At 36.6% G+C, this 14,093-nt stretch overlaps 1 protein-coding gene across 1 annotated transcript in view; it reads left to right on the forward strand.

The window, feature by feature from the left end:
- The first annotated feature begins 1,072 nt into the window (after positions 1 to 1,072).
- The window catches only part of LOC123869390, a 28,193-nt gene continuing 15,172 nt past the window's right edge, over positions 1,073 to 14,093 (forward strand). Inside the window, exon 1 of the mRNA XM_045912288.1 lies at positions 1,073 to 1,485. Coding sequence (XP_045768244.1) covers positions 1,123 to 1,485 — 363 coding nt within the window. The 5' untranslated portion in view covers positions 1,073 to 1,122. The remainder of the gene's footprint in view (positions 1,486 to 14,093) is intronic.

The raw sequence follows: 14,093 nt of genomic DNA on the forward strand, positions 1-14,093 counted from the left end.
TTTTTATCCCAAAAACAAATAGTTTTTCGGGTGATTTTTAAAAATCTATGTCCACGCGAAATCACGATTAGCTAACGAAGTTATTTCAACATAAAGTAGTTACTTTGGATTTTAAAGTAACATAAAAATAAGTACATAATTGAATTTTATTATTTTTAATTGTCCAACTATATAGGTACCTACCATATAGGTACCTATATGGTACCTATATGTACATTCTCAACACTGAATAATTTTTTGTAGTAATGTCGAGTACCTACCTAACTAATTTTTAAAGCAATTGTTATGCATCACAGGTAGTAACCATGCAGTTAATAAAATGTAAATAGATAAATGAGCAGTACATCGATCCCGAACCGAAATCCAGACAAGGTATGAATGGGCGCGAGACGGGTTCTTATTTATATCTGCTTATAACTACAGATCGGAAGTCAGAATAGGGTAAATGACACCACTACCGTCCTTGGGAATAGAATAAAATCCATATCCATATTTCCATAATTCATACTTATCGTTTCTTTCGATTTGTTTCGAAATTCATGTATTTAAAAAAATAAATTACCATCGATATATCAAAAAGTATAGATGCTATTAGAAAACTAGCTATAGATTTGTAATCAGCACGGCAAACTCGTTTAGAATCAGCTATGAAACTTCATAAAATTGAACCTCTGTTCCCCAGTAATATAATAATTACATATTATACTTATGGTTGATTATGAAAATAACTCATAAGCACAAAATACGGCTATGACTACATTCCTCAATTTAACGTAAGGTTTTTTCAGCAGAAATACCTAGTTAGAAAACTAAATAAAATCTTTTACTTATTTTACGTCGTTAAAATACAAAAAAAGATAAATAAAAGGCGGCAAATCCGACAAAGGTAAATTACTGAGTGAGTAATTGAGTTGCTTTTTATATATGAACTTTTTATTATACTAAAATGAATAATGATACTATAAAGATAATATGGCTTATATCGCAAGTAAAACAATTACATTTTACCTCATTAATAAACTTATCATTCAACCTCAGTGACCTGAACAGACACATTTACCCTACCAGCCGCGCACCACATGGCCGCAAGCCGGCCAGTCTTCGTTCCACCGCGGCCGCACGATGCTGCGTCCCTTTCTTCTCGTCATATTCCTCTCGCAAATCCACACCGTATACGTGACCAACCCTACATTCGCCGACAAACTCGACAGACTCTACGAAAAAGTCGAAAAGTTCACAATCGGCACACCAAAAAAATCCAATAGTAAATTGTATGCTAAACTCGATCGACTTAACAGTTTAACCCTTGATCGGAATCGGGATTTAAGTGATGATGATGAGGAGTTACTCTCGGCGATGCAAATATGGGGTTCGATGAGTGATGAACAGTTGCGGGGATTAGTTAAGGAGATACAGCAGATGAAGGATGAAGATAAGAGTGAACGGCTCACTGATGGGGATTATGATGGTGATTGGCCTGATGATGTAAGTAGAGTGTTTTTATTTTATTTACTTCACTTACTTAACTTTCTGGTGGAAATAACAATTGGTATTGGACACACATAAACTTTTATAGTTATATTAATATGCAAACGGGATCGACCGGAATCGGGATTTAAGTGATGACAATGGCGATGTAAATATGGAATTCAATGAGTGATGAACAGTTTAGACTCTAGAGGTTTAGTTTAAACTAGCTGATACCCGCGACTTCATTCGCGTGGATGTAGGTTTTTTAAAATTCTCGTAAGAACTCTTTGATTTTCCGGGATAAAAAGTAGCCTATGTGCTAATCCAGGGTATAATCTATCTACAGTCTAAATTTCAGCCCAATCCGTCCAGTAGTTTTTGCGTGAAGGAGTAACAAACATACACACGCACACACACAAACACACATACAAACTTTCTCCTTTATAATATTAGTGTGAAGTGTGATGTGATGATAAGCTAATGAAAGATGGTGATCGAAATGAACGGCTCATCACCAGCCTGATGTCAGTACTGTAAATGTTGATAAGTTCTTATTTTATTGGTATAACAGTTTTGATGATATCTGATCTTATGATGATGCGATCTGAGCTTTTGCAGTGATATTAGGAAGGAAAAAAGGTGTGACCTTTATTCTTATTGGAATTACGTACCGACCTATCTGATAAAAGTATTCAGCAGCAGAAATTTCTTCTGCTAACGTAAAAAGTTTGTTTAACAGGGTACCGGTATATCTAGTTGAGTTGAGTTGAGTTATATTTTAAGGTCCACAAACTCAAAAAATAAAAACTGTAGGTACCACTGAAAAAAATCAATAAGCTACCTATTAATCAAAATGAAAAAGTTGGTGCCTACGCAGAGAAAAATCTTATAAAATCATCGGCGTCGATTCTGATCTTTTTCTTGAAACTAAATTTAGACTATTTGCATCTTTTTCCTTTTAATATTGCTAAAAAAGGACGGAAAATGAGTTTTAAATTTAAAGGGTCTTAGTGCACTCTACAAATAATAATATGTTCACTACTGGCACCTGAAGTCAGCAATTTGACAGCAACATTAAAAAGAAAAAGTGCATCTCTACTCTAAAAGTTTAGAGTAAAACAAGAAAATAGACCAGTACCTACCTGTTCAGCTAAAAGGGAAAGTACTGACTTTATTATTAAAAATGTAAATTTTGAAAAAATAAAGGTGGTAAGCCCACTTATCAGGTACGCGTACTACAACTTCACTTCCTATTTACCTACTACTTAGGCGTCATTACCCAGTCTGTTACTGGCACCGGGCAGGACGTAGATCCAATTATACTCAATCTCTACAAACAATATTTACAAGAAAACAAGACAAAGACTCTATTTCATAAAAACTAACCAATTGTCATGGTCGCAGAACATAGTCGATTTGGCAAAAACTCTAAAATGACTTTTTGCCCGACATACTCGTACCTACTAGGTACAACATGAAAAATCTACCATCTTTAAAAAGGCCTTTTATTATTGTATGTGAATTTTCATAGCTAAAAATTTTTTGTATAAAAAATTACCGGAAAATCTTCGGAAATTATTTAAAAGGGCTTATCGTACAGATCCATCAGTTTTCCAGGATCATGATGATATTTTAAAAAATCTACAAGAACGTAATCGTGGGTCTTTACCCTATACTCGAATATTTTTAAAAACTACGGAATTTGGCGCAGCTTTTTGTCCATAATAATTTTTAAGAGCGTCCTCTGCGATGAACTCTCACCCTGATTAACCCATCGCCGGAACACTACTAAGCACGGGGCTCCTCTCCTCTCAGAATGAGAAGGGCTTGCCCATGGTCTAACACACTGGCCAAGTGCGGATTAGCAGACTTCACACACGTTTGAGAATATTATGGAGAACTATCAGACGTTCAGGTTTCCTTACGAGATTTTGCTTTACTTTTAAAGCATGTGATACTTAATTATGTAAAACGCACATTTGGTGAAGGAAAACATAGTGAAAAAACCTGCATGCCTGGAGTTCTGGAGTTGGTGTCTGCCAATCCGCACTTGGCCAGCGTGGTACCGAAACCTTTCTCATTCTGAGAGGAGACCTGTCCACAGTAGTGAGTCAGCGCTGGGCTGGTGATGATGATTAATATAAGCAAGTAAAACATCTTATTGTAAAAACTGATTCTTCAAACAATGAATTTGAGTTTGAAACTCATATACCTACTTGCATCTGTCATATACTTACCTAATAATATAAAGAGAGAGAGCCAGCGCGTGCCAGAGCTTCGTTATTTTATAAAAGTTGAAAGTTTCTCTGCGTATTGTCCCCAACACAGGGAGGAACGATCAGCGACTATGAAGTTTGAATCATGGTGGCTTTGGGAGATAACAAATAATAAAGGTGTAAAAAATCTTACATCAAAGTATAAAGTCTAAGTAATTTTTTTTAAATTTTCTTCGAAATAGTATTTGAAATCTCGTCATGCATTGCCAGACAGTTAGTTTCGTGGCAACCCGCTGCCAGACGGCCTGAATATTTTTTAACGTTTAAGAGTCTGGCACGGGGTCACTTCGGCATTTGTAAAATAACTGGATGATGCCTGCAACTTCGTCTGCCTATGTCCGTCCCCAGGATGTAAGCTAACTCTGTACCTTTCATCAAAATCGGTTAAACTGTTGGGCCGGGAAAAGCAAAGCTAGGAGACAGGCGGACAGACAGACACATTTTCGCATTTATAACATTAGTATGGATATGGATGAAGGTCTGGCACGCGCTGGCTCTTAGTCCATAACAACCCTAATAGAAACTCTCCTTATCTCCAACTTCGAGAAGTTGACATTTATGCATTGACCTTTCCACTGTATGAATCATTTTCTCGAAATGCATTAGTTGGCAGAATAACTGTTTACATGCTGTTATTATATTTATTAGTTAGCATTGAGTTCGATCTAATTTTACATGTTACTGCCTAAGAGTCTATTTAGACGGACCACACCTGAATTACATGATTTACATCACACCAATTCATTCAACCACATGTTAATAATATGATCAGCGTATTTGATATAAGTCGCTAGTATGAAATGCCCTTCTAGCTTTTGTTTGTGGTGTGATTGAAAATAAATAATATATTGTGTATTTTAATAAAGTATTCAGACCAGCTTAATTTTTCTCATTATGACGCAAGTGTGGTTGTAGCACATCTGAAAGGACCCTAACAGTATTATCATCAACCCAGCACTGGCTCACTACTGAGAACTGGTCTCCTCTCAGAATGAAAAGGGTATGGTGGAAAAAGTCCGCCACGCTGGCCCAGTGCGGATTGGTAGATTTCACAGTTCACACATCTTTGAGGACATTATGGGGAACTCTCAAGGCATGCAGGTTTCCTCACGACATTTTCCTTTACCATCAAAGCACGTGATATTTAATTGCACGTAGCTCCGAAAAGTTACAGGGTGCGTGGCCGGGATCGAATCCTCGACCTTCCTGACTCGGAGACTAACGTCATAACTCATAATCACTGGGTAATCAGCACTGGGTAATACGTCTATCGTTAAAATAACACATCATTTGCGATAAATCTCGGGTGCATTGTATTGTATCACAGTAAAACAAACATTGCCATAGGTTCAATTGACACTGGCAAAGTACCTAAATGTTATAGTTCAAGGGTACAGTGGCGTAATGACCGCATAGTTCATGCAATTAACAGTACCTACTTTACATTAATCCATACATTGTACATTACTTTCATCCATACCTAAATTAAAAAAAAGTGCCAGTTGAACTTGCATGGACGAGGGTGAAAATATGTAAGTTTTTAGTGTGATTCTATAAGGGTTCCTTTTTTCTCAGGAGATACGGAACGGAACCCTAAAAACCACCTCACACCTTCATACCAATATTTCTTTCACACGAACGAAGTCGCGGGCGTCAGCTAGTATTAACATAAATAATAAAGGTTTAGCTAATACATAATTGATTTCACCGGTAGGTAGGTAAGTAAATTGGCACATTATGGAGAAATCATTAAAAACTCATAAAGAACCCTTTGGATTCCTACATAAATTGGTGCCAGGTACCTATGAGTGTATGAGATATATATGATTAAAAGCTCATAAGACAGTAAAATATAAATAATTATGATACAGCAATATTAGATATTAGATGAATAATGTACTCTCAGGCATACAGGTTACCTCACGATGTCTCATACCTACCTATTAAAACATAAGTAACTCCGACAAGTTAGAGATGCGTGCGGAACCCCCGACCCACCGACTGCTCTCCTACGGATCTCCTAATTTCTGATTTGATAACGTAGATAAACTTTAAGAGGGCTCTCTCCGTCACTCGTTTCATACAATCGTAGTTCCAATTTCATTTGAATATTAAGCAACCAAAGTCCATGAAATTTTGCAGACATATTTTAGAAACTAATATCTATGTCTGCGGTTTTCCAGATTTCTGTTAGAATATTCGGTTTCAAAGTTACGCGGTCTTAATAATTTTCATACAAATCTTTGAGCCCCTGTAATTTTAAAACTACATATTTTTAGACAAATCTAAAACACCACAGACACAGATAATAGTTTCTAGAATATGTCTGCAAAATTTCATGGACTTTGGTTGCTTAATAATTCACATGAAATTGGAACTACGATTGTATGAAACGAGTGACGGAGAGAGCCCTGTTAAGCATAGCTCTCTCCATCGCCCACTGAGTGAGTCTAAACTTTTTTATATGAGGCCAATTTCAGCGACCACGTGTTGAATCCATATGTCATCATTGGCAACACGCACTGTTCGAAGACTTTGGTCTTCAGTCTTCAAGCACCGAGGAATTCAACATCGTCTAACGTAAACTACTGTTTTGTGTCCGTCTGTCGTTCCCTCATTTATTGCAAACACGTCGCTAATCTATTTTAGTGTCTTGCATCGCGACTGTCTGCAGTCATTCACATTTTATTACGCACACTGCATACTTAATTTTGTTTCTAACTAAAGAGTAAAGATGTTTGGTTAGTAGAGCGGCTATTGTGAACTACCTATTTCAATTTGCCGCTATTTAACCTTCTACACTTTCGAATACAGAAGTCTCATATCGAGTCATCACTATGATAAACCCATACGCGCAGGCCGTAGGTCGGTTCAATACTGAGCACGGGTCTCTTCTTAGGTTGATATCTATAAGAGCGCACTTTGACTTTGCTTAGATTTAAGTTTCAGTTAAAACGAGACAGATTTATGCCAGTGCTATAACGCTGTCTCGTTTTAACAGTGTCTTAAGTCTGAGCAAAGTCAAAGTTCGCTCTATTATAATAGATCTCAGCCTCAGAGTGAGAAGGGTTTGGTCACAGTCTAAAAAATAACGTCAACTTAGGCAGTTTTCGTAGACTTGTCACTAATAAATCAGGAGCCAGGACTCATTTCTACTACAGTCAAAGCCATTTATTCAAAATAGATTGTGTACACTTTTTGATTGAATTAAAAATAAATGAAGGTACAGTGATAAAATTATTTAATAGGTACGTGTAAACTTGAAATCGCAATAAAACTACAGCGTGGTTTTAGTTTTCTAATTTCCAATAGTAATTGTCATAAGACAGGAAAGTAGCCAAATGATCCTGTTTTTCTTGCTACATGCCACTTTACCCCATCTATGACTTCAATAATTGAATATCATTGCTTCTAACTTAACAACAATCCACAGTAAATTGACAGACGGCATAGAAATGAGCTATTTACCAAGTTATTTTCAAAGAAATCTCATTCATTTTACGTAATACAACAATTGTATGGCTATTTTACACTTAAACTGGTGTTTATTGTTCAATGTTGCAAGAACTTGTGTGGCTGAAAGGACAATTTGCATTTTGTCACTTTTGATTCTTCTTGTAGCATACTTAGCACGAGGAAAATCTATTTTATCACTATTGACTTAGGTACGGCTCTGAAATATATTCGCTAACCATGGGTCTAATAAGAAAGCTGAAATTCACTCAACGAGCGATAGGTATACAGAGCTATGCGTGTAATATGAAATTTTTGCAATTTTTTGTTGCAAATTGCAATTGCTTGTATATTATTGTAAATTGAACAATTGAAAAAAGTAACCCCCGAGTTTCTTACTGGTTCTTCTCGGTAGGAATGGCATTCCGAACTAGTGGTAGGTATAAGTTTGACGTGTGTATCTGTGTATCTGTCTGTGGCATCGTTGCTCCTAAACTAATGAACCGATTTAAATTTAGTTTTTTTTTGTTTGAAAGGTGGCTTCATCGAGAGTGTTCTTAGCTATAATCCAAGAAAATCGGTTCAGCCGTTTGAAAGTTATCAGCTCTTTTCTAGTTACTGTAACCCTTACTTGTCGGGGGTGTTATAAACTTTTTACACTTGTCTATTATGTAGGTAGCTTCATTTAATTAACCATTGAATTTAATTTAACTATTGAAAGCACGTCTCTTATCTATTTAAAGATAGGCATCTTGCAATCGTTAGTGAGGCGACAATGTATTACCATTCACTTGCTACTACGTACACTGCATAGCGATTGTTTCTAATTTAACAATACCTATTTAGTAATGAATCGTTGTTGAATAAACATTATATTATGATCAATGAATCAAGGCTGGGTGTTAAGGTTAAAGTATTAGGCGTTACAATAGAAGGTGAAAGGTCTAATATTCATGGCAGTCTCATCTTAAACTTTGAGGTCCGTGGCGTAGTACTATCAAGTTATAATATTATAATTTATAACCTTATAGACTTTCAGCTTTTCATATCAAGCTTTCAGTTTCTAAAGGATTTTGAGAGTACAAGGCCAAAATTTATTACTGGTTTGGCGGATTATAGCAAATTAAGCTTTTGGTTCCTTGTTTAAGATAATAAATAACGCCTCTTCTATACTAGATTTTGAGAGTTCTGTAATACTACTTATATTATTATTTGCAAGCAAAAATTTGTCAACTGTCTGCAATCCAATATGGGTTCCTATAAATAGACCATAGACTATAGGGAATGTGTGAAATAAAACAGTGGGTGCCAGAGAGTTGTCATTATTATTTAACTAGAGTATAAGTAATGTCCCTCAAAATAATACTGTACCTATTTTCCAAACCGTCGCGCTTCGGTGATAAACTCTTAGCATTATAAGTGGCACAAGTTGTCCTTCGCTAGATAATTACATTACATTTCATTTCTGGTGCACAATTTAACCAGTCATCCAAGTAGTCATACAATTTAGCATGAACCTTATTTTTTCGTCTGTCATTAACTTCATTCTGTACCTAATGTAGTAAAAATGTTCCAAATTCTTACAGGATAGGGAATAAGCTAGTAAAGTATATAAGTTTTGATAAGATTATGGAGAACTCTCAGGTATGCAGGTTTCCTCACGATGTTTTCCTTCACCGTAAATGAAGATAAGAAATGATATTTAATTGCTTAAAAACGCACATAACTCCGAAAAGTTAGAGATGCGTGCCCGGGTTCGAACCCCCGACTTCCAATTAGGAGGTGACGTCCTAACCATTAGGCTATCACAGCTTTAATTATGATATTAGATTTAGTAATCGGTAAAATTTCCATTGACGTTTGTTGTATGAGGTTTGCTGCTCTATGGTTCTACCTACTCAATGGTTAATGCAATATCGGAGGACACATCTGTTGCGTTATATTTATAACTATTTATTCTACGTCTGGAACTGGATGGAGCGTGGGAAACTGTTTATTACTGTCCAGACATGATAATATTACCGACAAAATGAGGAATAATTTAACGATGTTTTTATTACCTAGAACTTGCCTAGAACAGGTGGCATTATCTTTTTTTCTCTCTCGTCTGGCTTTACAAAGATAGCCGATGTCAAGTTTGTAGTTATTTATCATCGATGTATATGGATGGACCCTTCGAAGATAAAAAACGCGATCAAAAAGTCAAGAGAAATTGCAAAAGTCTCTTGACTTTGTCAATGACGATGACGTAAGATTCAAGCGTATTTTTGCGGACGGAATTGTATGGGAAAGGCTAATCCATATACATCGATGTTATTTACAAGTTAGGGAAGCTATAAGTATGGACTTCGTCTGTGCCGGCGCTCGCCGACACACGCGCGGCACTCCCTTAGAGCAAGCTCGAAGATGCAAGCTAAGCTATTTCTATTCTACTAGGTAAAGTACGGATAGTAATTTAATTTCAATACCTAAATCTTTCAAAGATAACAATCATTATCACGATTAAAATATTAAGGTAGGCTTACAAGTTCTATAATAGTTCTTGAGAGTCTAGTTGTCTAGCAGGTACCTTATAAAGGCTTACAATTTGTAATAGTAAATACTAATATATTCTGAAACGTGACAACCGGCTATACTAGAGGCCTAACAGGCTAACAGCCCTATGACACGTTTGTTAGGAATTTTATCAAAAGATCGAGGATATAATTCAAAATGTAACAATTAAGTTAATATGATTGATTTGAATAACTAATTCAGGACCTTTATGCTGGAATGAGTAATTTTAAACCAGGTAGGCAATAAACATGGAATACAATTTTTTTAAGAATATTAGCCATGGCTAAACCAAGGTAAGCTCCCCTTAAGTATGTGAATTTTCATTTTGATAGAAATCGTGTTCGTCAGTTCATCATTTACGCTGCATTTGTTGAAAATTCCACCACAAGTAACAGAACATAAAGCTCACATTCCCTTACTTCACCGTGATTCGAGTCGGAGTTGAGTCGGCGTCGAGTCTGCATAATGTGCAAACAGCTTAAAAGAAGTTAGAAGGTGTAAGTACAAGTATCCATCCACTTATGAAATATCTAATAATAATAAATAATTGATACGCAATGTTTTGATAATCAATTGAAATCTTGCAATCTCACCACTTCAGCAAATGAAATCTATACATGTTGCATAATTAAACAAATTACATCATCAACGACCTCCCAGACACAGTAGTACGGATCTAAGTATAAATGGGAGCCCCCGTGCTTAACAATTCCTGGCAGTCTATTTAAAAATTCACCCCTAAGTTTGCCAAGTTACATTCAAATCTATTCAGTAGTTTTGGCGTAATGCGCGCACAGACAGACAGACAAAAATTAAAAAAATACCGTTTTAGGTACCGTTTTAGGTTCGATAATAATGCTTCCTCAAAATTGACAGGTACCAACCTAATGATAATAATGTGGCCCCTAGCTTGAAAAGCAAAGCAAGAGTTAGTCATAAATAAACAATAGAGTCATATATTCAGCATATCCTGTCAATGCTGAAAGTTATAGCCTGCAGGGGATCCGGAGTCACGATTCGAGGCTGATTGAATTGTAAATGTGGAGAGCTGCGCAGACGCAGCCTCCGGACAACGGGACTGTGAGCATTGACTTGTGAACCGTACTATATTTTGTTTCCCAGTTTAGTAAACTCGAACAACAAATGCAAGGTGTAACCAGAACCCTAGCAAAAACGAATACAGGTGATAGCACTAACGATTACTGATAATTAATTGGTACCACAAAAAAATACGCAAACAAAAGTTAAAAATCCTGTATATCTTTAAAAAGTTCACACAATATATTGCAAATAAAGCATATGACTGATGTTAGAGGTCAAAACGCTCTTACGTCTTCCGCTACAGTTTGATGTCGTCCGTCCATTAGTAGGGGGTCCACAAACGCTGCATTTTCTTGGGACCTTGGGACCTTGGGAGCCCAACGTCTATCGGTTCCTCGAACTATGTGCCCGCCCATTGCCATTCAACTTCGTCATGACGACGTCGGATACTCTGGTTCTACGGATTTTTTTTAATTTGATCACGTAGATGAAATCTGAGTACCTTTAGGGATTTCATCCTAAGTGGCTGAAACCAAAGTCTTCGAACAGTGCGTGTTACAGATACAAATCCGAGACATGTTCGCAAAATATGAGAATATAAGTAAGTTTAATTTGGTTTAATTACTATTAGCTGTGTTACTAATACGCGTATTCTGCGCTAATTGCCTTTATACGCATTTGGTACGCAAATACTGCCCTCCAAATCATAACAACGGTAAGTCCATGTATAGCTACTGCTATACAAAACAGCACTTACGGTTGTTATGATGTGGACGGCAGAATAGTCCAACTACATTGACTTTCCAACTACCATTCTTTCAGTTCACTTCCTAAACCGTCTCGCTTCTACTTGTGGGTTAAATAATCCTTTTAGTCAGGCGGCAGATGTATAAGGAGATTAAAGAAACGTTAAAGCCCCAGTCTCAATATCCGTTCGATTCATAACAGCTATAACAGGCTCGGAGTAATAATGCGTGCGCATGCACATCGGCCGCGCATTAGCATGCGGCGCGTGAGCTTACCGAAGGACATTACCACATCAAAGGCATGGTAACGGGAGCATTATGGTTTGAGTATTACTTAGTATAGCTGCCTTCTAATTTTGACCACTATTGAACACTAGAGAATGCCCGCGACTTCGTCCGCGTGGGTTTAGGTTTTTAAAGATCCCGTGGGAACTGTTTGATTTTCCGGGATAAGAAGTTGCCAATGTCAATTACAGGGATGCAAGCTACCTCGGTACCAAACATATAAATCGGTTAAGCGGATGGGTTTTCAGGAATCCCGTGGGAACTCTTTGATTTTCCGGGATAAAAGTTAGCCTATGTCCGTCCCCGGGATATAAGCTAACCCTGTACCAAATTTCGTCAGAATCGGTTAAACTATTGGGCCGTGAAAAGGTAGCAGACAGACAGACGGACACACTTTCGCATTTATAATATTAGTCTAGATAGGCTACTTACCTTGATGGCAACCTCTCTGGCGCAGTGACGCTGTGGTCTTATATAGGAGGTTCCGGGTTCGAGTCCCGACAGAGGAAATTCGGAATTTTATAACTTCCAAATTTTCTCTGGTTTGGTCTTCGGCCGTGGCTAGTTACCAGCCAACCAGTAAAGCAGTACCGCCAAGCGATTTAACGTTTCGGTACGATGCCTTATAAAAGTAGGTAGGTAGGTACATAGTTTCAAAGTTACACGGGTTTTTCTAGATATGTATGCAAGTTCTTGAGACCGTTTAAGTTTGAAACTGAATAATTTAAAGGAAATCTGGAAAATCACAGATATTAATATTAGTTTCTAGAACTTATTTCCAATATTTCATTGAGTTTGATTGGTTAGAATTCAAATAAGAGCCAAACAACTTACGTCGTGTGAGCGCATTACGAATAAACTAAAGCTACCTCGTAGCTTTAGTTTTAAGTTACGTAATTAATTATCACCACTATATTATCGTAAACATTTAACAATTTCGACCATCAAAAAGAGTACAATTGTACCTACTTTGAATAAATGATTTTGACTTTGACTTTGACTACTGTACCTAAGTACTTACAATAAAATACAGTAACTAAGTGACCCTATTGTCAAAATAATTTATGGTCCGACCACTTACCGTAACGTAAGACAATGTAGAGGAATTAGCGCGGCCGAGTGAGCTCTATGAATTTAAATGAAATGAACACCTGAATGAAAATAACATACCTAGGTAGTCTTTTACTCTACAGCAAAATCAGTACATTTTTCACAATTAAAAGTCTAGACGGAGATACCTTCTGGGTCAATAATTTAAATGCCTTGGAGACGTGATTCTGAAAGCAATTAAAAAAAACCGGCCAAGTGCGAGTCAGACTCGCGCACCGAGGGTTCCGTACTCGAGTATTTAATCGGCATTTTGCATGATAAATCAAAAATTACCCATAAAAACAAATAAAAACCTGTTTTTAACCCCCGACCCAAAAAGAGGGGTGTTATAAGTTTGACGTGTGTATCTGTGTATCTGTCTGTGGCATCGTAGCGCCTAAACGAATGAACCGATTTTAATAAACTTTTTTTTGTTTGAAAGGTGGCTTGATCGAGAGTGTTCTTAGCTATAATCCAAAAAAATTGGTCTTTTCTAGTTTTCTTGTAGAAAAGAAGGTTATATAACCGTTAGGTTCATAATATTATGTCAATTGACAAATGTGAAGCTGTCAAGATGGGCGTTGCCTAGATACATAATTATTTATTTAAAAAGGTGTTTTGGAAAACTCAGATACTTTGGATCGTAGGCGCGGAATAGTCCAAGAAAATCGCTTCAGCCGTTTGAAAGTTATCAGCTCTTTTCTAGTTACTGTAACCTTCACTTGTCGGAGGTGTTATAAATTTTTAATTTACACTTGTAGAATGTACAGGTAAAGCCCTTTCAAATGATACCCATCGATGATGATACCCCACTTGGTATAGTTATTACTTTGAAAATTGAAACATATTTTAATTTTTTTTTAAATCATGTGACCACAGATTTGCGGTTTTCGGATTTATTCTTTTACTTGTGCTATAAGACCTACCTACCCACCAAATTTCATGATTCTAGGACAACGGGAATCCTAATTTCCCGTTAATAGGATTCCCTAAAAATTAAAATAAAAGGGACCTACAATTCTTAATTTGCATTTGTTTTCATGAATCAATTACCACCTTTGATCTCCTTTGATGGAAATATCTTTGAAGTAAAAGTATCCAAACTTAGCGAGGGTCACGAATTTTATTTTAATATTATATTAATATACCTACTTAAGTTTTTAGGGTTCCGTACCTC

This window comes from Maniola jurtina, chromosome 11, assembly GCF_905333055.1.
Source record: "Maniola jurtina chromosome 11, ilManJurt1.1, whole genome shotgun sequence".
Taxonomy (NCBI): Eukaryota; Metazoa; Arthropoda; class Insecta; order Lepidoptera; family Nymphalidae; genus Maniola; species Maniola jurtina.